We start from the raw sequence: 26,118 nt of genomic DNA on the forward strand, positions 1-26,118 counted from the left end.
CAAGCTGGTGAAAGTTGCATGGACCCATAGGTTTGTAAAATTTATCTTTAAAACTTTATCTTACTTTCAGAGAAATGTAGGAAGGTTTGTAAAATAAACAACTTTTTTAAATAATTCTGACCAATGGAATCAAAGATCAGCCATGATTTTATAGGTCTGATAATGAAGAATGCTATCCACTACTTGATAGCAAGTAGATGGAGTAAATATGCAGAATGAGATACATTTTTTGAAAATGACCAATATGAAGTTGTTTTTTTTTTGCTTAACTATGCAAATTTGTTCTAAAGGTTTAATTTTTTTTCCAATTTGATGGGGAAGTAGGAAGAAGAGAAAAAATATCTAAAATTAAAAAGATAAAATTTAATTAAAAATTTTATTTTAAAGTAGTACTCTCTGGTTATGGATTAAAAAAAAAACAAAACTTAAGCCATAAGGAATATTTAAAAATGAACATGGTGTCCTGAAAGTCTTACTGTAATTTTAAGCTACTAAAGTTTTAAACTGCACTGACTCTTGGTATATAGTGCATTTTCTTTCTCTAAATGTAAACATCCACTCACTAAGAAAAGCAAATGACAAATAATAATGGAATCACAGACTGTTCAAATTGGAAGGGACATCAGTGGTCATCTAATCTGAACTATCTCTCCTTAAAAAGGAATCCCCAGTATAGTGCAACTGACAAATAGTTATACAAACTCTTTTTAAAGACTTCCATAAAGGAGGAACTCATGACCTCCGGAGGTTAGGAAGTTTTATATATATATAAGTTTTGTCCTTGGAGGACAAAAAGAGCAAATCTGTTCCCTCTTCTCTATGGTAACCCTTCAAATAATTGAAGGGCTTTTATTTTTCTGGTTTTGTTTTGCTTTTTTGCTGGGGGAAGATGATTCCCTCTGAGTTCTTCTCTCTAGCCTGAACATACTCATTCCTTTCAGTGGATTCTATTATGACAAAGACTCAAGGCCCTTCACTATCATGGTTGCTCTCCTTTGGATGATCTTTATTTTGTCAACATTTTACCTAATTTTGGTGATTTGGTGCCTGGAACTGAACATAATATTCAAGAGGTGTTCTAACCAGGCAGAAGTGTATTTGAACAATTACTATCTTATTCCTGGAAGTTACATTTTTAAAAATTTGACTCAAGATTAAATTAGTTTTATTAAATGGAGCCACATCACAATGCTGAGCTCTATTGAGCTTTCAGTCCATAAATCCCCAGATGTTTTTCAGTTAAACAGCTCTTGTACATTGTTTCTCGCATTTTGCACCTATGAAGCTGAGTTTTTGAACCAAAGCTTATGGATTTACATTTATCCCTATTTATTATAATCTTATTAGACTTAGCTCAGTACTCTTGCCAGTCAATATTGGAAGGTAGAAATGGGATTTTGACTCTGTAATTGTGTTTTAGCTATTCCTCCAAGATTTATGTTATCTGCAGATTTGATAAGCATCCCACCTACAACTTTTTCCACAGGGCTAAGCCAAGATCCCCAGAGCACTCCATTGGAGACCTTCTCCTAAGCTCATATATTACCATTAGAAACTACTCTTTTGGTTCTTCCATTCAACTAGTTTTCAATTTACCCTTTAACTACTACTGCTAATTTTCTCCCCCCAAATTTGACAAATTTTTTCTTGCTATTTCTCTGATATGGTATATATTTGAGGGTTAACAAACCCTCAAAGAAGGATATAAAGTTAGCATTACCTGTTCTTGATGAAAGCATACTGACTCTTTGCACCAAAGAAATGATGCAGCTTAAGGGGTTCAGGGACCCCCAAAAATTAGAGTACTGGACAGGGTTGTCTGGAACGAATTGATGGACTCAAGCATTTTTTTAAGTCAAGGTGGCAAAGGAACTTGCCTTCCTCTTAAGGAACTTGTAACTTAACAGGAATGATGCTAAAGCTTATATAGGAAAAGTAATGGATTATCTGACAGATATGCTAATTAGGTGATAATTTACCACCCTGGTCACATGTGCCATTCACTACTGGAAACCAGAGGAAGGGGTTTCTCAGGAGGGTATTTTTGGTCTGTTATGTCCATAGCAAGATAGCTTTGAGAGTTGATATCTATATCTTGACCTCTGGATTGAATATGATAACTTTGGGAATCAATACATGATAATTCTATGTTTACAAGATAGTTCTGTTTTTACAATAGAATTTCTTCAGAGGTCAACTTTTCTTGTATTGGGAATGATAGGTTGTTTCACTGGGGCCCACTCATGAGTTACTGTTAGGCATAGTGTCCTTGGACTGGAGAGAAAACTATCAGGGATACTGTTTTGAGGCTAAGGAGACATGTAATCTTGGAACTGGGGTCCAAAGCATAAGCACTCAAGTACCCCATCACTCCACTTCTAATCACTATCTTTTTAATGATTCATTTTAGAATTTGTCAGTTATCATTGTTTCATCTACTTTAAGCATTGGTCTTTTCCTTTCATTGATTCTCCTCCTTGGCCAAATATATATTAAACGACCCATTTTTTTGTTCTTGACTTTTCAAAACCATCCCTAGCTTTTTCTAATGTTTAGCACTCAGGAGTTTTTATATATTATTGACAATCCCTCTTTTTGGGGGGTATTCTTTCCCATTATATGTACTTCTTTCCACTTTCTATATGTATCTTGGAAAAAAAAAAGCTAAGTTGGTCATTGGATTCTCTATGGATTCCTTTTGGAATAAATTTCCATGCAGAATTTTAGCCCATGGGATCCCTAAATCCTTTGATCTCAACAACTAGAATAAAGTCCACGTCCAGCTTCTGTCTCCTTCTTAAATCACAAGCTCTAGGAGGGAGCAGTTATTCTCTTCTCTCCTTACTACTCACCAAAGTTCCTGCCATTTCTACCCCAGAAATGTCTTTGTCCTGTTAGAAATCAGATCCAAAACAGAGTTTTCCTCCATTAGGAAAGGATGAAATTATCCATAAGGTAAGTTAAGAAGCTCTGAGTTACTATCCTTTTGACAGAGGAAATCCCAGGAGATCATGAGCATTGAAGACCTCTCTCTACCCTTACCGCTATTATATCATGACTTCGTACTAGGCCTGTGATCCATTTCCCACACTCTTCTTCTGTTTCCTTTTCCTAAGACACTTATAGTATACATCAATAATAAAATAATTTATTTTTTCTTCCATTAAGTTTTACCCAAATACTTTTGACCATGATTCTTCACGCTGGTTCTTGCATTTCCTCACGAGTATTTCAGTATGCTATTCCTCAACCCACTCCCACCATTATCACTTTTTACCCATCCTGTTTTTTTTTTAATAAAGCATATCTACTCAGAGTCATATTCCAGTAATCCATTGAATTTCTTCAAGCCTCAGTGTCACCCGCTTAGTCAAATTTATCTCTTCATGTTAGGATCTGTATTTTATGTTTCTTGTTACCTAAACTTTGGGTACCTGTATATAGAAATTACTTTACCACTGGTTCCTTTCTTAGACTTTTGTGAAATGATGGGTGCCTCAACTATTACTTTTCCTTTGGTCTGTGGTATCTGGGGGTTTTTTTGTTTGTTTGTTTTTGGAGGGCAATTGGGGTTAAGTGACTTGCCCAAAGTCACACGGCTAGTAATTGTGTCAAGTGTGTGAGGCCGGATTTGAACTCAGGTCCTCCTGACTCCAGGGCTGGTACTCTACTCACTGCACCCCCTAGCAGCCCCTGTGGTATCTGTTTTAATTAATATGCCTAGCCTGTTGTCTCTTTCTTTCAAACTTTTTAGTTTAAACACTTCCTAATTAAATTTGCAAGATATCAAGTAAATTCATACTTCCCAGTCTTTGTTAAGTAAATTCCATCCTGATAGGGAACCTATCATTACTGAACAGGTTAAAGTCAAGGTTTGGAAATTCAAATCCTGTTCTCAGATTCCATCTTAGTTGCTAGCTGTTCTTTCCCAATTTCAATTTTTTCTTTCCCCTTCCTTACCTTCAATAAGAAACAGGGAGAGAAATATAATATGAGCTATTTTGATCTTCAGTTTTTTGGCCAAGACTTTATAATCTATGGTAATGCTTTGTAGGTTCCTTTCTGGCAGTATTGTTTGTGTCCACATGAATCATGAGAACTGTTTTGATAGGAGGATCTTTGTTACATCTTGGGTATGTGACCAAGGAAGATAATATATCTTTTCTATTATTGTTCCCAAGTCTTCAAATAACTACAGCATCTCTGAAGAGGAATTTACCAACTACCATTCCTGTTTCTCTTCTTCTGACACTTATTGGATGATCCCTTACTTGATAGCTTCTGTGTTTCTACTTTGTCAGTCTTTGGAGGCCAAGCAGCTGCTGTTTCTTCAGAGGAGGCAGCTCCTTCCTCTTCAGAAAGTCTCAAATTAGAGGGATTTTTTTTGAAAGTTCCAAATGTATAATTGTGTTTGTCTTCCTTTTGTCCTCTGGATGACATTCTTCCAAGATTTTCTTTAACTTCCTGACAGAAGTCAGATTTGTCCTCAGTCACTTAATATCTTTTTTCTCCCATTGTAGCCTTACTTCAGATTTCTTTTTAGGAATATTTCATTATCCTTGATTACTTAGAGCGTGAGAGGGATTCCTTGAGCCCCTTCACTTTCTCTTCTGGGATGGAAACCAATCTATATTTTGAACACAACAGTTACTTGCAACAGTGGCAGAAATTAAAATGTTCCACTGAAAATGCAAGGAACTATATAATTCTGCCTACTTTCCATTCTGATTTAGATTCTGGACCTTGTTTTTCGAATTGCTTATGAGTGTATCTCTTTCTAAATACCTCCTTAATATTTCTATAGCCTTGGCACCACTAACTTGACAGCCAAAGTAACTTGCTTTCCTTCCCCTCAACAATACTTAGACAACTATATCTGTAACTTTTTTTCTCCTTCTCTAATTAGCTTTGTATTCCATAATTGTTTTGCTTACCAATTCACCTATTTGTTTTATTTACCTTTTCTGATTTTTGTGGGTCAGGGTACTAGTGGAATTGGGGATGCATGAGTTAACACTTTCCCCCCCTCATGACACCAGTTAGGAATATTGTGAGCAAAAATCTATCATGTAGTCTTGGGGAAGCTTGAATTGTGACTTTGCCTCCAGATGGATTGATCTGAGATTTAACTGTGCGTCCTTTAGGCAAGAAGAATATAAATGCAGTTTCTCATTGACAACTGCTATTAATTTCTTTGCTGAAGGCTTTTACTTGCTTTCATTTTCATGAACTGCTTACATCTGAGGACATATTTCCTTGCAAGGAGCTATTACTTTAACTTCTCTTTAACTGCCTTGAGAACTTCTTTTACCTGGGAGTATATGAATTTTTTTTTATTAGATGGATTGTTGGTTTGAAACTTTAGATTCTGTGATCAGCTGTAGCTCATGGAACCCTTACACTTATTTACCTTACCTTGCTCTTCCCTCTTGAATCCTTCTCTTCATGCTTTCGCTATTCAATCTTTTTTTTTATTTCTTTCAGAATGAGCCTTGTTTTATATTGAGTTCTTCTCCTCCTTCAGCTTAAGTTGTTCTCATGAAGCTTCTTCCTAAATTGATCCAGACTTCTGCTCAGATTCAGTCTCTGGCCTTTTCCACAAGGGTCTAAATCCCTCAAAATCACTTGCATAATTTTTTTCCTACTCATTTGGTTCTAGTTCTTTTCTCTTCTCCTAAAACCTCCCATAGAAGCTGGAAGTTTTTTTTTAATAATAGCAGTGAACTTTAGATTTAGAAACATAGGAATTAAATTTGAATACCAGCTCTATCTCTACTTGTATGACTTTAGGAAGTCACATCATCTGTGGGCCTCAGTTTCCTCATCTGCAAATGAAGGGTTAGCTTAGATGACCTCAAAATCTCCTCCAACTCTACATCCTATGAGCCTGTGATCCACTATATTTGGACTCTGTTATGGTCACCAAAGTGGTACATGAAGAAGTGAAATTTAATTCCATTAAATGCCAAAGAAACAAAAACCAAGAAGGGCAGCAAGATCAGACTAAGTACACAGAAAGGAATAAATACAATGTTGAAGGAATTGAAGGAATGACTTTCCTAATTATCTAAAGGAGGGAAAAAAAACTGGTCAATTTTGGGGGAGAAACTATAGATGTTATTATTATTGGAAAGATTTGATCAAGGAATTAGCAGTTACTACTAATTCATGGGCCTATTTCCTCATCTATACAAAATATGAGAATAATTTACATACGTTTCATGGGCACCCTTGAATAGAATGTGGGAATGGAATACACAGGTTGTTACAAACCATATTTTAGAGTAGACTAGCTTTACAGTCATATAATTGACAGAAGAGTATATAGAGAATATAAGATTTCACTGTTTTTATTTGTTGGAAAAAATTGACTTGGTAGAAAAAAATTCAGGATTAAAGCCTCCTTAATAAGTTATCTTTTTTGCTTATGTTAGAAAAGACCACAAAAGATTCCTTGATATATGCAACAACATAAATAACTGGTGATAGTTTGATTATTAGTAGCAATTGAGGCATAAAACAAAGAAATGTATACCATACAATGATGCTTTTGTCATGGAATATGTTCAGAGGAGTATCTAATTGGGAGATTCCCTGATCATCTGGTCAAACTTTCCAGATGCTACTGTTAGTGGATGCCATTGTGCTAATGCAATCAAGCCCTGGAACACTGCAAAATCTCCTAACTGAGGATCATAATCATTCAAAAGAGACTGGACTAACTAATCAAATAGGAAAAACTAAGTGGATGAAAAATGTAATTCAGTTAGATTTGTTGCTTGTAGAGTTGATTAGACACATATATAGGTTAGATAATATAAAAGAATAATGAACGAGGCCTAGAACTAAATAAGATGTAGACAGTGGGCTGGACTGTGTTTAGAAAATTCCATGCAGTTTTTAATGACTGCAAGCCTCTTCCTGAAACAAATGCTCATATTTTTTTAATATCAATATTCTGTTGGTGAAGGCAACTGATAATAGAATATTGGAATATTTATGGAATCAAAATTGCAGCTTAGTCAAAGGCATTGGTGTGTACAACTATACTGAAGATTATTATCAACAGTGAATTGCAAGCAAAAAACAGAGTAATATATATCACCAAAGGGATGTATGACTGGAAAAGGAGGTGGGCCATCTATATAATATAGTAAGAGTCAAGGTTACAAATGAACTGCCCATGTGCTGCACTGGTACCTATGTAATATCAAGAGAGCTAGAGAGAATTTCAGTGGAGTGATCATGGAGTATATATAGGAGGGCTAATATATAAGAGTCACATGGGATGAGGTGATATAGATGATTTATTTCTTCATTGTTGGAAGCAATACTCACATTGATAAGTTTACAGATCCACTGGAATATTTAGCTGGAGAAAAGCAAAGCACTTTGCAAAATGTTTATTAAATGCATGCTAAGCATCAAAGGGGATATAAAAATAAGCCAGACAAATCATTGTCCTTGAAAGCAGTTTACAACCCAGTAGGGGAAAGAAAATACCAATAACTATAAAACAAAATAGAATATTGTAGGCTTATGAGGATTACGAAGTGCTATGAGAGTTCAAAGAGATTAGATTTCCCAGTTGAAATGAAGGAATGGAATAGGGAAGGCCTCATTGAAGACTTATCATTTGGACTGGACTTTTAAGGATGATTTAGATTTCAACAGGAGGAAATGGGGGAATCTAGGCATAAGAAACAATTTGACAGAGAGTGCTAGCCAGAAAGCAAAGAGTTATAGTGAACAATCCAGTTTGGCTTAAGAATAGACTATATGAAAGAGATTATTTTAAAATAATCTTGGAAAAGTAGTCTGGCGCTATATTGCAGAAGGCATTGAATGATAGAAAAAAAGTTTTGACCTAATTTAATAGAAAGTGGGGAATCACTAAAGATTTTTGGTCAGAGGAGTAACATGATCAGAGTGTTAGAATGGATTAGATTTGGTAGAGAGTATAGGCAGGGAGATTTGTTAGGGGAAAAGTAATATCAAGTATCTACTTATTCTAAAGTTTTGTTTATTTATCATTAATAAGGGTTGAGGAGAGAGGCAGCATGCCTTAGTAGATAGAGAATGCCTGAGAGCCAGGAAGACCTGAGGTCAAGTTTCACCTCTGGCTCATACTGGCTATTGGAAACTGGATAAATCACTTCACTTAGTCCTCTAGGGAATTCTCTAAAGTAATAAATTGCAGAGAAGGTGCTGGTCTGCACTGACAAAAGGAATTTCCTCTCCTGGGATTTCTCTTTTCCAGTCTTTAGATGATCCTAAACAGTAGGGAGCTCAGATCTTCAAAAGTGTTTAGAAAGCCCCAACAATTTGCCTGATTAAAAAAAAATGTATGACAAACATAATTTATTATTGAGGCAATTATTTATCAAGAAAGCTAAGTGGCAAAGTAGATAGGATGCTGGGCCTAGAGTCAAGAAGGTTTGAGTTCAAATTTGGCTTTAGACTTTTACTAATTGTGTGATCCTGGGCAAGTAACTTAAACTCTGTTTGCCTTAGTATTCTGAACTGTAAAATGGAGATAGTAATAGCTTCTCTGTACTAGGGTTGTTATGAAGTTCAAAGGAGAGAATGTTTCTAAAGTGCTTAGCACAGTGTCTGGCACACAGTAAGCACTATATAAATTTCATTATCCTGATCATTATCATCATCATCATAACCATCACCACCATCACTTGGCTAACCCCCTAATCCTCAATATTTTTTTCTGATCTAAGTGATAGTTTTTAAAGAGGAAAACAACTCTTGGTTGGTTGGTCTGCCCCAAACATAGCTCATTGACTTTATTTTTTTTATTTTCTTTTTTTTTAAGAGGACATTTGGGGTTAAGTGACTTGTCCAAAGTCACACAGCTAGTAAGTGTGTCAAGTGTCTGAGGCCGGATTTGAACTCAGGTCCTCCTAACTCCAGGGCCGGTGCTCTATTCATTGCGCCACCTAGCCACCCCCCAATTTTTTTTTTTGCTTTTCTATTTATACTAACGCCTTTAAAATGTTAAGCCGCTCCTATTACTCTTTGATGGTCTGAAGCAAGGGCAAATATTTAGAGGAAAGACAGGGATACATACTTCAAGAAAGTCAAAATGTAAAGAAATTATGTTTAACAATTGTTTTTTATAGTACTTTGAATAAATAAACACATCCTGTTCTTTGTTAATACTGATCTGATTAATGTTTGTATTCCCTTGATAACTCTACTTTGTATGATTATGGAGAGGATGAATTCTAGTACCTTATATTTTGTATATCTTTATTTTAGAAAAATTTGGTCTCTAATTCAACAGTTTGTCCCTTTGGAATTTCTTTATAAGGCAGGGAACTGGTTAAAGACAAACTCCTTGTTCTCTCCAACCATCTGTGGGTATTATGTGTGTATTTTACAAAAGCCATTTCAATTAGTAACTGGCATAAACTTCTGTTTATTGATATACTTCATAGGATTGGGGGAAAGAAAGTTTCCTGTGAGAGGAACCACTTCTTTAGGAATGACATTTTTACTTCATCCAGTAAGCCTATGCTCATTACTCTTTAGAATGCAATGCAAAATCTGTGCTTAAAGTCAAGCCTTTGCTTGGCTTTGGGAGCAGGATTAATAGTTATTTAAAGGCAATTTTATTTATTATGCAAATATCTGGATGTTCGGGGTTTAAAACACATATATTCATATATGAAATGTATCTTAAATAAATTGGTCAACAAACTGGGGAAAACACATTTAGAATAAATTGGATTTATAGAAGCACTTTTCAAAATTCAATATTTAAAAAATTGAAAGTCAAGTATTTGAATTTAGTTGTCAATCAAAGTTGATATTTTTAAACTATTGTCTTGTAGTAACATGATTCCTTTAGTGTTTCTGAAATGTGAACTCATAGGATTTTTCACCTCAAAGGATGCTAAAGTGGTTTGAAACTGTTCGCCATCATATTAGCTCACTGCAACTATGGTTGTCCCCACTTTCCTCCATTCCTAACTTTTAGTGCAATGGCATAAGTAGATGACCCATCATTCAGTGCCTAAGGAAAAAGCCTTACACCTCTGCAAAAATGGAATCATGAAATTGTCTTTTGCATTCAAACAAGCCTCTACCTGAGAAGGAAATACTTCCTGAAAAAAAGTCTCTAGCAGTAATAAAGAACAGCATTTAAAACTATTCCATCCTAGAATCCTAAGAGTAATGTAATTGCAACTTCATTCTGGCGGCATGCTTAGGTCCTAATAACCTTTTATTGCTTTTATAGCATCTGCTTTGGAATAAACCAGATCCCATAGAACAAAACATCTGATAATGTTCCATTATGCCCACAATTTTCCTCACTTACCTTCCCCCCCCTTTATCCACAACAAACTTATCCTAGAATTATTAATATATTCATTCTATTTGGTAACCAGACAGAAGTTTTACTTACAGCCAATCAACATGACACAAATGGAAAAGATTTTCTCCGAATTGGTGTTAGGAGACACATTCCCGAATCCTACACTTGTTAAACTGCTGAAGGTAAAGTAAAGTGCTGTAACATATTTGTCTTTAATGGATGGTCCAGAGCTTGCATCACTTTGATTGTAACGTTTTCCAATTTGTTGTCCTAAGGTATCCAACCATCCAATTTTGTCAATCAGGTAAGGCCTTTCTACATTGCCAATGGCATACCAAATGCAAGCCAGCCAATGTGCAATTAGCGCAAATATGCACATGAGAAGCATGAGAACAGCAGCACCATATTCAGAATATCGGTCCAATTTCCGTGCCACTCTCACCAATCGCAGAAGCCTAGCTGTCTTCAAAAGGCCAATTAGTGTTGTGGTCTGCAGAAACAAATACGCAACATCAGAAAGTGTTACTACTCAGGAGGAGGCATGTTCCCAAATGGTAAATCCAAGTTAAAAAAAAAATGCTTTCAAGTGAAAGATCAAATTATTACAGTGAGTTTTAATTAAATATTCATTTCATTTCTTTAATAAGATCCTGAACCACCGCTTTGTGAGATAGGTTGCAAAGAGACAATTCACTGCATAGCAAGGAAAGGACACTCTAAGAACCGGTTATATTAGATACTATGCTTAATTGATAGACTTTAGACCTAAATTAGGAATCTATTGGGTGGGTGAACCTGTATCTTCATATGAGAGTTAAACAATATTACAGTGGTAGTTTAACACTTCAGCTTCTAGGTGTCACAGATAACTATGTATCTCTAATAATATGATTATTATTGACCAGTATCTAATGGTAAGACAGGATACTTAAGTGGGTATTTGGCTTTGAAATCTGATAACTACAAATTATATATTCGTTTCTTAGATTTCCTAAACAACGTCAATTATAAGGACTCTATAATCCACAGGGTATGTAATCATTTGATTGTTACATGGTAGTTACCAATCGATTACTGAGTCATTTTATCTTTATACTACCGCGAATACTTATTTCATGGAATACCTCCAAATGAATTAAGAATAATAATCACCACATTAAAACAGAATGTAAAGTTGAATGCAAACATTAAAAGTTATCTTTTTACAACCTTTAAAAAAGCAACAAACACCTCCTAGTTCAAAGAAAAATCTTTCTATTAAAAGAAAGGCTAAAAATACATTTCATCGGGTGTTATCTTTGGGTACTCTAGCACCATATTGGGCAAAGAAAGTAGAGTCTCCTCTTTAGGATTCTCTCTGACAGTCTACTGCAGTAGAGGTGTACTCGTTTTAGTTGGCACATAGCAATTTTCTTCTTTAAGGAAATGCAGAAAGTTTGGAGAAGTGTGCTTCCAGGAATTCTGATTTTTATTACTCTGATATGTTCATTGTGTCAGATACTATGGGATAAAGATGGGAGGCAAGGTAGAGAGAAGGAGAGAGAAGAGTTGGGAAGGAGAAATTTTTAATAAGGACTTCTCAGTGTATGAAAGGAGAGACTGAGGTAGAATTGGCCTACTTCCTCTTGCTAGAAGGTGCATTTTCACTTTCATCCCCTGGGCATTTCATTTAGTAAGGTATGGATTCTGAAATAAAATAGAACCTGTGAGTTCTGGAAAGGAGTAATGTATCTTCCAATTTGTCTAACTTTTCCCCTTAAGGCTATACTTGTGTAAGAAGTAACACCTGCCTTCTAGCCCCGTGCACAAACCACCAGAGACTTTGAAAGGCAGAGATTTGAACTGGCTACACATACTGTTTATCATGTTGGCAGCAGGAATTTCCCTGGCTCACTCACCAGTTCTCTTCTGCTTTTATTTTGAGTATTCCCCCCTACTTGTACTGTGGCCCATTTATTTGTTTTATAACTGGAGAAATATTTGAGATTTGTTATTTGAAGCTGCTATATCCATATAGTAGCTTGGGGGCAAACTGCTATATTGACCTAAAAATAAATAAAATAAAAATTTGAAAAACACTAGGCAAGCAGTTATTTAAAGGAAATTCTTCACAACAAATATGAAGTGTTTTTTCATAACATACCGAGGTGACTGGGTAAAAACAACTCTCACAGCTACAAAGATGGTAACACTAAAAAGATTCTTCATTTACAAATGAAAAAAGTCTCTTGAGTGGGCAACAATAATAATAATAACAAATCACACAGTGTCATTGGCCTGTTCTAATGTTATTCATAAATTAAAAGAAATAATCATGAAACCCTAGATGTCATCAAGTGCATTAAACATGCAAATTGACATGATAAACATTGCAAATAAAGTAAGGTGAATATGGAAGTGGGAGGGATATGGTGTTGGGCCATATATCTACACATAATTTTTATTATTAATAGAAAATGATTATGTATAACCAACCAGAGTTTCAGAGTTTACTCTGAAACCATTACTAAGCAATTGGTCTAGGTCTCTGTTGAATTATAAGGATGAATAAATATTGACTTCAACAATCAAAGACATTCTCTTATGGTTCAGTAATATGTGCCCAAACAATTACTTATACTCCTCTGACAAGGTAAAAAATGACTCTAACATATCTATTTTTACCCTGTTGATACCAACACACCTGAGCATTCTTTCTTAATCACGGTAGTGTACCATGGTATCACCAAAAGATAATTATTTTTATATTATAGATGACATTTTGGGTTAAAATAGTACTTTTTATCTTCAGTGGCTTTTAATACTTAATTCTCTTAACACTCTGGCAAAGACTGGAGGCTTATTGCCCCAGTTTACAGATGAGGGTTAAGTGATTATCTAAAAACCTCAGAGGGATAATAAGGGAAGAACTTGAATTCTCAGATCCCAGCCTCATCATTCTAACCACTTAACTGTGTCTCTTCCAGTAGACACTTTTGGAAAATGAATATCCAGGGAAAACCAACTAACAGCTTTCAAAGTTTGCCCTGGACATTTTTTTGAAGCTTCATCCAACTTTATTGGTGAACATTATCTTGCTCAAAATGGTAGAACCCATTTATATTTGCTTGATTTTAAAGGATGGAATTAACACCTTCCTCTCAGATTAATCATATGCTATCAGGCTTTTGCTGAAGAAAGTTTTGTTTTCAAATTTATATAGTAACCAGTTGTGTTGTACTATGGGTCTTCTGTATTTGTAATTTTCATTTAGGAAAATTATTTTTAAATCAAACTATATAGTGACCCATATCTAATTGAGAGAGAAACTACTTACTAGAAATGAAGAATTATCTTTTAGGTATTCTTTCCCTCCTTTCAAGACTCAATTTAGGTGCCAACTCCTCCATTCCTACCTCCCCAGGTATGAATGATATTTCACTGACAATTTTGTCATGAAACTTTGAATGTCTTCTTTGCAATTATTGTAATTTTGTCTTCTAGCATAATCTATATTTACCCACTATTAGGTTGTAAGCTCCTTGATTGAAAGAACTGTTTCCTATTGTTAGATCCTAAGCATTTGGTCTTGTACACAATAGGCACTTAATAAAAATTTATCCAACTGTTGATTTTTTACTTTGAATTAGAATTAGCACATATTCATTAAGCCCCTAGAAGGGATAAGTCATAGTTCCTGGCTATAGTTACTGTAGTTGATCCTTGTCAATAGATATCCTCCTGTAAGGATTATATGGCACAGTAGAAAGTAATAGTTTAAGTATTTGGGGAAATCAAGGAAATGGATTGTTGAAATGGCAGAATATATCAAGAAGTGAATGTTTGGGCAGTGGAACAGCACCAAACAAAAGATACCTTTTTAATCTTTTGAGTTGTGTAAAAAATGATATAATGAATATGGACAATTCCCAAACTCCACATATAATTTTGAGCATCTCAAACATGTTGGAACTAATGATTTCTCTTAAATGATTGAATGAGATTTTAAACTTTTCATGACAGAATGCCAGGGACTTAAAGGACACTTAGTTAAGAGTTTTATTTTAAGGCATTTTGTCAGAATTGGCTTCTTCTGTGAAATATCTATTCTTCTAGGTATTCAATTATGTCAAATTTCCAAATAGTGTGTGAATTCTAATTCCAACAGCTTTAAATACAAGCAGTCCATGTCTTCTAAAATCACAGATAACTCTTTATCTTTGAGAGAGAATTTTTGTGATAGAATAATCTCAGAACCGTAAGCTAATTTGGAGTTCACTTAGTCTAACCTCTCTTAGTTCTCATCTTGAGTGTCTTCATAAGTGATGATCTATCCTTTGCTTTATCACCTCTTCATTTAGCTTATTAGCCTTTGCATTTAATCTTTTTAGTGTCATGGACCCTTCTAGAAGTCCTATGAATAATATATACCCTTTCTCAGAATAATGTTTGTAAATGATTAAAATCTAATACATTTAACTCCAAAGGAAACCAATTATATTGAAATATAATTATACAAAATATTTTTAAAGTTGACAAACTCCAGGTTAAGAACCCCTGAATTAATGGGAACCTAGTACCTTAAGGGGATACCTATTCTCTTTGTAGGCATTCTCTCCATTGATACAGATGCCTATAATTTGTAATCTTAGAAAATTTCCTGGGGGTATCGAGAGGTTAAAGGGTTTGCCCATGGTTACATATGGAACATGTGCTAAGAGGAGGACTTGAACCAGGTCTAATTCTAGACCAAATGCCTCCTTCTATTATACTGCATCACCTCTCTATCTAGAGATGGTAGGACTGAAAATTGATTCCTAAATGAAAACTAAATATGTTCTAAACCAAGTTGAGTAAATCCCATTTATGAGACAGAAATTATGCCCAAGAATTTGCCAGTACCCTCTACTTTCAAATACTCAATGAACTATAATGCACAAAAATCTGTGTAACAAATTCTATGACTACATTAAAAATTTTTTCCTAAAACTTTGTATTTCAAACTTGGGTTTTTTGGTCTTTTTTTTTGTCCTACAGGTAGATGAAAAGTGGAATCAGATGCTTTTTTTTGGGGGGGATTTTATTGTTAATTTATAAACAAGGAAATAGAAACATTAAGCTATCGGTTGGCACGAAAAAGGCTGGAAGACTGAAAGAGAACTAAAAACTCCAATGCAATCTGGCCTGTCCTTTCATGATTTATAAATTAAAATTTTTAGTGGGTAGCAAATGGCATAAGTCAATGCTTCATGTTTAATTTGGATCTCATTCCAAATTACTCTTCAAATCTGTTGCTTGTTGTAGCTTCCCAGTTAAGGAGCAATAGCCAATATAACAAAATCAGTCAGTGCCAATATTAGAAACTGAATTCATACCTTATTAGTTCTTATCCACTGCTTAACCTTATAAGCCACACTACTTTTCCATTGCCATCATAGAAAAAATCAAGAGGCTCTCAGGGACTTTAGAAAATCATCAGCATGAAATAGTATAAGGTGCACTGCATTCTAGGCCCAACTCTTCTATTTCATACCCATGATCATATGTGATCTAGGGCAAATGACTTCATATAGTCATGCCTCAGTTTCTTCATTTGTAAAATTCGAGGACTTTGGTCAGATGATCCATTCCAACTCTATAATTTTATGATATGCTTTACAGTCCCCACAGGAAAGATGTCAAAAATCCATGAAAACTACTATGAGATCAAAAATTCCCAGAAAGGAAATTATATAACTTCTGGAAAATTATTTCAATGTTTAACAGCCATTACTGTTAGGAAATTCTTTCATATGACTGATCTAAATCCATTAGGCTTAAGTTTAGTCACAGTTGTTTTAGTTTTCTCTGTTCATAGTGGAGATGAAAAACTGTTTGCCTTTAATACATTTATACTATAGCAATATATTTACTCAATAGTATATATTTAATATATTTACCCAGTAGCAAACAAAATTATGGGAAAAATTAAATGGTGCATTTGATATAATATTTTTATTGTATGAACTAGACTTGTGTGCAAATAAGTGTATTCTGACATAAAAATAAAACACCATGTGCTAGATTACCAATGGATAATATATAAATTATGGATATATATATATATATATATATATGTGTGTGTGTGTGTGTGTGTGTGTGTGTATACATACACATTTATGTACACACAAACCTTAAACCCATTTTACTCTGGATCTCATGGATTGGACCACAATAGGTCCCTGCTCTTAATGGCTATATTTGGACCCTCCTGTCTCAGAGTGAATGTCAGTAGTAACTGTTTCTCTTTTGACCAGTAACCCTGAGGGTCTTCCCCTCCTAGTTTGATTATTATTATTATTATTTTAAATTAAAGGGGCCATCCCTTGACTCACTTCTTAAAGAGGCCTATTCACCATGTGAGCATTACGTCACTCAAAGTGAGAACCTGAAAAGGCCTTAGCTTGAAAGGGTCAGGGTCTCCCATTGCATCTTGGGCCACTTTCAATTGCCCTGATGAATACATGGCCACTGGACCCAGATGGCTCTGGAGGAGAAAGCAAGGCTGGTGACCTTGCACAGCCCTCCCTCACTCAAATCAAAGTCAACTGCAAGTCATGTCATCACTTTCCTGATGTCATTGTCCTCTTTGAAAATGAAGGACCAACACAACACACATGCATAGATCTATGCTTCTAAAGGCAAAGATCACTAGAATAGCACTTCACCCACAATCCTGTCCAGGAAGTAAGCAGATAAGATCGGTCTGTAATTCAACTATAATTTCATAGATTTTGTCAGACTTTTACTGCTAGTCTCAATATGAACCAAAAGTTTCTGTAATAATAGCTAAAATTTATACAGCACTTTACAATTTACTGAGCACTTTCCTCATAACAGTTTTAAGAAGTAGCTAGCATACATATTATTTCACCCATTTTACAGCTGAAGTAACTTAGAATATAACTGACCTTGTCCATGGTCACAAAGATATTTGGGTCAGGATCACCTGATTTCAAAAGTCAGAACTCTTTCCACCATACCACACTGCTTTCTATAAATCCAGAATACAGAAGCTTGGCAGTTAAAGTGTAGTAGATCTCCCCCCTTCCTCTCTCTCTCTGTCTCTCTGTCTCTCTCTCTCTTTGTCTCTCTGTCTCTGTCTCTCTGTCTCTCTGTCTCTCTGTCTTTCTGTCTCTCTGTCTCTCTGTCTCTGTCTCTATGTCTCTCTGTCTCTCTGTCTCTGTCTCTCTGTCTCTCTCTCTGTCCATTAAAATATTCAAAGGTTCACTAGAAAAATGGACAAATTTTATTATTATGCTAATTAAACCAAAACTAAAGTTTTCACTTTCTCCTTACTGTTGTATGCAATTAAGTATTTTAGCATTAGCTCAAATCTCACTGATGTAGACTAATGGCAAAGAGTTAAAAAATACATAATTATTTGTTGGTATATTTGTGCATATTAATTTGCTTTTGGAATAGGTTTTGTACTTTGAATTGGATATAGGTTTTTCGATTGTGTGAGGAGTTTCCTTTCAACAATTAAGTGAAACCACATAGTAGAGACACTTCTGAGGAGAAGCTGGAAATATGGATAGTGTTTTTGAACTAATGACTGCTAAATCACTCTTTGTGGCATAGTCAATGGCGTGACTATATCACTGTAATGCAAAGGATCAGCATAAATGGGATCTATTTTTCTTTTTTAAATTAATTTGTTTGTTTCCTTTTAGTTTACAGGATTCAATTCCACAATTCCTCAAGTTTCACATTTTGTCCCTCTCCCTCTTCTCCCCCCCATGTCAGCATATGTCAAGTATAGGATCTGTAAATACTTTCACATTATACATTAGTCAGGTTATAAAGACGGATTGTATCAGCTGGAATGAAAAATGGTAAAGAGGACATAAAACCAAACAAGAGAAAGAAAAAGATTAGGTATTTTGCTTCCACCTGGATATATACTCAGTTCTTTCTAGTTCTTTCTCTGGATGCACACATTTCTCTCCATCATGAGTTTTTGGAATTGACATATCACTGCACTGGTGAGAAGAGTCCAGTCTATCAAAGTTGGTTATCACACATACGTTGTGTCTGTAATTGTGTACAAATTTCTCCTGGTTCTACTCTTCTCACTCAGCATCAGTTTGTATAGTCCTCTCCAGGTAAATATGAAGACCGTCTGCTCCTCGTTTCTTATAGCACAATAGTATTCCATAACATGCATATACCACAACTTGTTCAGCCATTCCCCAATTGATGGGCACCCCCTTAATTTCCAATTATTTTCCACCACAAAAAGAGCTGCTATAAACATTTTTTTGTACATATGGGTTGGCATCTATTTTTCTTAAGCTTTCCCTGAATTGGGGTTGGTTAGGTATTTGAATTTTCAAAATCTTATTGATGGAATGCATGTGTACTATATGCAAAGAAAGTGTAAATAAAAAGAGCAGAGATAGCAATAATTTAATAATAAATAAATTAATAAGTGTGCTAATTGTTGATCATGAAAACTGTTCGTAAAGCAAATATTTGTGAAGAGTTCTTCAGTAGGCACTAATTATTAATAATTAGGAAAGACTTGCCACTACTGAGCCAAAATGGAAAAGACAACCATGAATATGTAAAATTCACTTCTGTCATTATTGACAAGTCAGTTGATCAATAAGTATTTGTTAATAATAATAATAGCTAATAATGTTTTATTAATTTGTTTATTTTAATAATAATAAAAGCACATTTATATAGTGCTTAAGGTTTGTAAAGTACTTTATAAATAGTTTCTGATTTGATCCTCACAAGAACTTTGTGAGGTAGGTGCTATTATTATCCTCAATTTACAGAGAAGGAAATTAAGGCTGAGAAATATTAAGTGACTTGCCCAAGGTCACAAAGCTAGTAAGTCTCTGACTTAAATTCAGGATTTTCTGACTCCAGTCTAGTGCTTTCTCCACTGTGCCATTTAGCTGCACTTAACATGTAAGTACTTATTATATGCTAGGCACTATGTTACATATTAGAGATGCAAAGCAAAGTAAGAATAGTTTCTGACCTCAAGGAACTCATATTCTAATGGGGAAGACAATAGGCAAAAATTTACACATACAAATACACACATATATATGTATATATATATATATATATATATATACGTACATATGTGCATATACATACACACAGAGGTAATCTCCAAGGGAAGGCACTAGCATTAAGGGTAAATGAGAAAAGCTTCTTATAAAAGGAGGGATTTTAACTCAGTCTTGAAGGAAGCAGGGAAGTCAGGAGCTAGAGATGAAGGTGGAGAGCATTACAGGCATTGGAGATAGTCAGTGAAAATGCATGAATCTGGGAAATCGAGTGTCTTATATGAAGAATAGCGTGGAGGCCAATGTTGTATGTGGAAAGGAGTAAAGTATAATAAGACTGGAAAGGTATGAAGGAACTAGGTTACAAAGGCCTTTAAAAACTAGAGCCTTTTATATTTGATCTTGGAGATAATAGGGAGTCAATGAAGTTTATTCAGTAGGGAAAAGGAGGTGACATGGCCAGACCTGAACTTTAGGGAGGTCACTTTGATAGCTGAGCAGAAGTTGGACTGGGATTGGAAGATACAGGGAAACCAAACAAAAGGCTATTGCTCTTACAGGTTCAACATGATAATGACTTGTATTAGTGTTGTGGCAGTTGTCAGAGAAGAGAAGGGGGACTATATGAAAGATTTTAAAAAGTTAGAATAATAGGATTTGGAAAAAGATTGTAAGGGGGTGGTGAAAAGAGTAGAGTCCAGGAAGACACTTTGGGTATGAATTTGGTGACTAGATAGATGGTGGTACCCTTGACAAGAATAAAGAAGGCAAGAAAAGGGGAGTATTTTTGAGAAAAGATAGAGTTCAGTTTTGCACATATAGAGTTTAAGATGTCTGTGGGACATACTATTTGAAATATTCAATAGGCAGTTGAAAATAGGAGATTAGAGAGATGTTAAGGCTGGATAAATAGTTTGAGAATTATCCACGTAGGGATGAGAGATGGAGTGCTGGAGAAGACCGGATGGAATGGGCTTACATATGTAGGGTAATAGAGTCTACTTTGGCAAAGAGAAGGTCCACCTCTTCATGTGAGACTGGCAAAGAAGGAGATAGTGGGGGATAGCATCCGAGTGATATGAAAACAGGAAGAGGGAGCTCTAGACAAATGTTCTCAATTTTTTTTCAGTGAAATATGAGACAAGATTTTTAGCTGAGAGGATCGAGGGATGGAGTGCCTTGGGATATTTGAGGAGAGTTGAAAATTTGACAAAAGCCACTGTGGTGAGTGTAATAGGGAATTCATTAGGGAGGTGTGAAAAGGTTGCCTTGTTGCATGCAGTGAAGGCTTAGTTGAAATTATGTAACATAAATTTGTAGTGGATTCAGTCAGCGTGGTTTGTGATTTTCTCTGGCTCTGTTCAGCAGCTCAAGAACTGGAGCAAAGACTGGGATGGTGGTAATAACATAAGGCAAGAGCTTGGTGAGGCAAGATAGATGAAAGGAAAAAAAAAGTGCAAGGGATGCAAGAGTAGAAGGTAGTGTAGAATTAAACTATTCCACCAAGAGGTTAAGATGGGAAAGGAATGAGAGTATGTTGTTGTTCAGTAGTGTGACCCCCGTTGGAATTTTCTTGGCAGAGACACTGGAGTGGTTTGCTATTTCTTCTTCAGTTCATTTTACAGATGAGGAAACTGATGCAAAAAGAGTGAAGTGATCTGCCCAGGGTCATGCAGCTTATAAGTGTCTGAGGCCAGATTTGAAAGGTAAGTTTTCCTCCCTCCAGGTCTGATACTATCTACTGTGCCACTCAGCCACCCCAGATGAAAGTATAGGCAGTGCATGGGTGATGACTTGGGAAAGAACAGAGTGGTGGAGAGATTGTAGGTCATGGTGAGGACAGAGAACAGGATTAGGGATTTCAAGATAGGATGAAAGATGGATTGATAAAAGATTATGATCAGATAAAGGAATTTCACAGTTCATGAACACAGAAGGGGAACATTTGTGAGTGATGGCAAGATTTAAATTACAACCATCTCATTTTGTTGCTGACATAAGGTAAAGGAGTAGGCCGTTGGAAATGAATAAATTGGAACTCAGAAATTAGTATGTTTAAGTATCAATATGTATGTTAATATGATATGATATGAGGACAGGAGTTGGAAGGAGAGAAAACCATTAGCCTGGCATTGACCTTCTTCAGGAAGGAAGGGGAGTATTCTGGGCTCCAGTAGATAGCAGCTACTAAGAATCATGATTAGGTAATTTAGTATAAATTTAATGAACCTCAAAGAAGGAGAGGTTACTGAGTGATGATGGTGGAGGGAAAGTCTTAAAATGGTAATGGGGACCAGTGGTGGTGATAGGAAATAACGAATGAAAGTGCAACAATGTTGTTCTGGAAGATGTCTCATCAGGATGGAGCTAGGCCTTAGTGAGTGCAAGAAGATGGAAGAAATAAGAAAGGGAAAAGTTTAAGATGTAAGTAAAAATTTTAACTATGGAGCAAGCATTTTGCAAAATAGAGTGGAAGGGGTAAAAAGATCTGGAGTGGGACATTGAGGGAATCAGGTTGGAGGGGAAAGGAGTAAGGACACAGAGAGAGAAGGTAGTAGAATGGGGTTTATACAGTGATGTCTAGGGGTTTAGAATAACTGGGATGGGGAGATTAAAATATGATAGGTCACTACCCTTTGCAAAATGCATTCCAGCAGATTATTAATGACAAATAAACTGACACTTTTGAATCTCAGTTTCCTTGTCTGTAAAATGGTGACAAGCACCTGTAACAGCAACCTTTTGGGTTATTGTGAGTTTAACATGAGATAAGGCATATAGAGTACTTAACCAACTTTAATGTGCTCTACAAATTACAGTTATTTTGGTCACTCATATTGATGTCATGTGCAATGATATTGAAACAAGTTGGATAGTGTGGTAGATGAGGATGCAATAATTAGAAAAACGGAAGATTTGTTCATGCATTTGTTTGACTAGTTATTCACCATTAGGAAAATATTAATGCCTAGTCAAATCCACTTAATGTCAGTGTTCATTTTCCCCAGCATTTCTTAAGAGTGGTATGAAGTTCTTCAAGCTGAAAATGAAATGACGAATTTCAAAGAAATCGAGCAGCTTTGTTCACATTTCTAAATGCCAGCTTTATTAAAAATGCTACTTCCAATCTATTCATTGTTAATATAGCAATTATGCATGTAAAATAATGTGATTAAAAATTCAAATATTTTTTTTTTCATTTCAAGGGCTGAATTCAAATTATAAAACTTGCTTGAAATAGCCTACAATTGAGGGCAATAAGGACAAGAAAAACATTAATTTTCTACTGGAATTAAACAAAATAACATTTCAGGCTGATGGCCATAAATAGATATATTTCCTATGAGCTAATCCAAAATTCTATGGTGCATGGAAGGACCATTTTACTAACTGAGTTGAAATTAAGTGAGTGTAGATGTTCTCATTTTCCAATGAATGACTTGAACAGTGGGACCTTTTGAGTTGGAGGTCAATCTTTGCAATATTTGTAGAGGCTTTAAGGAATTTGTACATATGGGTACAGAGAAAACATTTATAATACTGAAGTTTAAATAAAAATCTGTAACAGAGACGGGATACAGGGATCTAAAATGAACTACAAAGGATATAAAACTAGAATTGCCTTTCTCAAAATTCCTTGGGCTGCAAAAAAGACCTTTTATCATCATTATCTATCTATTTATCTGTCTCTCTGTCTACCTATCTATGGCAGCTAGTGGCACAGTGGATAGAGTGCCAGTTCTGGGTTCAAATTTGAGCTCAGATACTTACTATCTGTTTGAACCTGGGCAAGTCACTTAACCCTGTTTGCCTCAGTTTCCTCATCTGTAAAATGAGCTGGAGAAGGAAATGGCAAACCACTCCAGTATCTTTGCCAAGAAAACCCCAAATGGAGTCATGGAGAGTCTAAAATGATTCAATATCAACAAATCTCTTTATTTTCTATTTCCATGCCTTTGCACATGCTATCCCCTGTAGCTGGGATTTTCTTCACCCTCACCTTTACTTCTTATCCTCTCTTGTTTTCCCTAAAGCTCAGCTGCATCTCCTACATGAGGTCTTTCCTGATTCCCCAACTTGCTAACATCTCATCTCTCAAAAGTATCTTGAATTTACTCTGTGTGTGTATGGGTATGTGTGTGTGTGTGTACATGTTGTTATTCCCCTGATCAAATGAAAGGTCCTTCCTTGCAAAAATGCTTTCATTTTTCTTTTTATAATCCAAGCATCTAGTATAGTGCCTGACACATAGTAGGTATTTAATAAATTTTTGTCGATTAGTAATTTCATGAACACTCATTTCACTTTCTTCTATTTCATATATTACAGATTTCTAATTGAATTTGTATGTCAGAAAAATACTGGGGAACAATAACACACCATGGACTAAATATTAATCAATACCACAATATCTTTGTTTTACAAAGTCAAGCTTGATATGAGAATGTTTAGGTGGTAGTAGAAGTAGTAGTGGTGGTGGTAGTAATAGTAGCAGTAGTTATTAGTAGTTATTGTTATGGCAGCAGTGGTAGTAGAAATGATAGCTACTAGAGTAGTTGTAGCCTGGTATATTGATGGATCTGTAATCTCATTGATACAGGCTCTCCCTCCTCCTCTAATATATGTTGATCATTGATAACTTTCTCATCTTTTGTGATTTTTTTGTCCCAGTTTTTCTACGTAGGTAGGTCCATAGAGGAGGTCTTTCTCTAGCTTTTTAAAAATTATGTCGAAGTCAATGCAACACTCAGGCTATTTCTCTGTTATATCTTGTAAGTAAAATGTGACCACTTTGCCTCCTTTTCTGGTCTTACATGTTCTAATAATGTATTTTACGCTATTTGTATATAATTTCCCACAAGTAATCTATTGTAGTTTATTTATACCCATTGTGTATCTTTCCATTGACCTTTAGGCTATCTTCAACTTTAGCTCTTTTTCTAGTTTGTTGTTCAGTCCTTTTCAGTTGTGTCTGACTCTTTGTGACCCCGTTTGGGGCTTTCTTGGCAAAGATACTGTGGAGTGGTCTGCCATTTCCTTCTCTGGCTCATTTTACAAATGAGGAAACTGAAGCAAACATGATGAAGTGACTTGGCCAAGGTCACAGCTGGAAGAGTCAGAGGCCAGATTTGAACTAAGGAAAATGAGTGTTCCTGACTCCAGGTCTGGCACTCTATCTACTGTGCCACCTACTTGCCCACTCTTTTTGTAGTAGGATTTGCTAATAATAAATCCATTGAAAGTCCACTCCAATGCTTCATACTTGTATGAAGGTGACTGGCTCCTCAAAGACTAGACTATGGAACTTGAGCTGAAGCTATAGTAAAGTAAAAACTTCTGACCTTGGATCTGGTGACAGACTTCCATGCAAGGACCAGCCTGGCTAATTGCTAAGAGACTCCCAATGAGAGATTTGCTTACAAATAGTGAAATATATTTTGACTATTGCAACTCATGAAACAAAGCAATAGAATGGTTGTTATCTGCCGAATGGAAAGAGGATGCATATTAATAAGACTAGAGATTTAAAAAAAGGAATTTAGTATTGAAATATCTCATCAATGGAAAAATGGACAGCGAGGAGGTGCAGCAGACAGAGCACTGGGCCTGGAGTAAGGAAGACCTGAGTTCAAATGTGACCTTAGGCAAGTCACTTAACCCTTTATGCCTCAGTTTCCTCATCTGTAAAATGAGCTGGGGAAGGACATGGCAAACCACTCCAGTATCTTTGCCAAGAAAACCCTAAATAGAGTCATGAAGAGTCAGACACGAGTGAACAGAATCAAGAACAATAACAACAAAAAAGAAAAATAGCATTCAGGAACTAAAAAGTGCTAAAGGGTCATGATGAAATTCATGTCATAAACCTCTCATCAAGATAGAAATGAACTTTAATAAGTAATGTAACCTCTTTTATCCTCAGTTCCATCATGTGCATCATAGGAGTAATAGTAATAATAATTGACTTGCCTGAATTCAGGAGACTGCATTAGATGATCTCTTGAGGGCTCCTCTAATTCTAGGTTTACTTATCAAGATTCCAACAACGCATTATAATTAGCTAGTCCTCTAGACTACTTCTTAAGAGGGAATTTTAAAGGTTGGAGATAGTCCAGAGAAGTGTATTAAGATGGATTTGCATCACATAATTTCAGACTTGAAAGGGATGTCAGCAGCCACTGAGTTCACACCTGAAAAAAGAATGCTCTCTACGACTTTCCTGATAAGTGGTGAACTAGCCTTTGCTCAAATATTTTCCAGAGGGGAAAAATTCACCATTAGTTTGGGCAGCCCATTGTATTGCTGGGAAAGCCTTGGTTGTTAGAAAGTTTTTCTTGACATTAAGATTAAATTTGCCCCTTTGCAGCCTTTACCTATGGATTTGCCTCTGGAACCAAAAAGAACATGTCTTACCCCTCTTTCATAGGATAACCCTTCAAAATACTTGAAGATAATATTCTGTTCTGCCTATTTTCACTATGTCTTCTCCTCTTTTGTCTAATGGGGATCCTCCCCTGAAAATATGAAATGAATAAATAAAACTTAAGTGAGAACGACAGGTTTAGATTATGAGGAAGACTTTAGTGACTGTAAATGTTGTTAAAATGGATGTGGGTTATAGAGTGAAACCAAGAGAAACATTTAAAAATAGGATGTGTTATCATCTGTCAGGGATGGTTCTGCCTGAAGTCAGAGGAACAACTTTTAGGATCTCTCAAGGTTCTCTTTCAGTCT

General features: G+C 35.6%; 1 protein-coding gene across 1 annotated transcript in view; it reads right to left on the reverse strand.

Annotated features, from left to right (window-relative positions):
• Positions 1-26,118, reverse strand: part of KCNH7 (potassium voltage-gated channel subfamily H member 7) — a 664,682-nt gene that overhangs the window by 91,609 nt on the left and 546,955 nt on the right. The window contains exon 7 of the mRNA XM_069079806.1: positions 10,424-10,823. Within this exon, the coding sequence (XP_068935907.1) occupies positions 10,424-10,823 (400 nt within the window). The remainder of the gene's footprint in view (positions 1-10,423; positions 10,824-26,118) is intronic.

Source organism: Petaurus breviceps, unplaced genomic scaffold (genome assembly GCF_028583685.1).
Source record: "Petaurus breviceps papuanus isolate PSGF00001 unplaced genomic scaffold, PetGlider_PUasm1.0 91133, whole genome shotgun sequence".
NCBI classification, from domain to species: domain Eukaryota; kingdom Metazoa; phylum Chordata; class Mammalia; order Diprotodontia; family Petauridae; genus Petaurus; species Petaurus breviceps.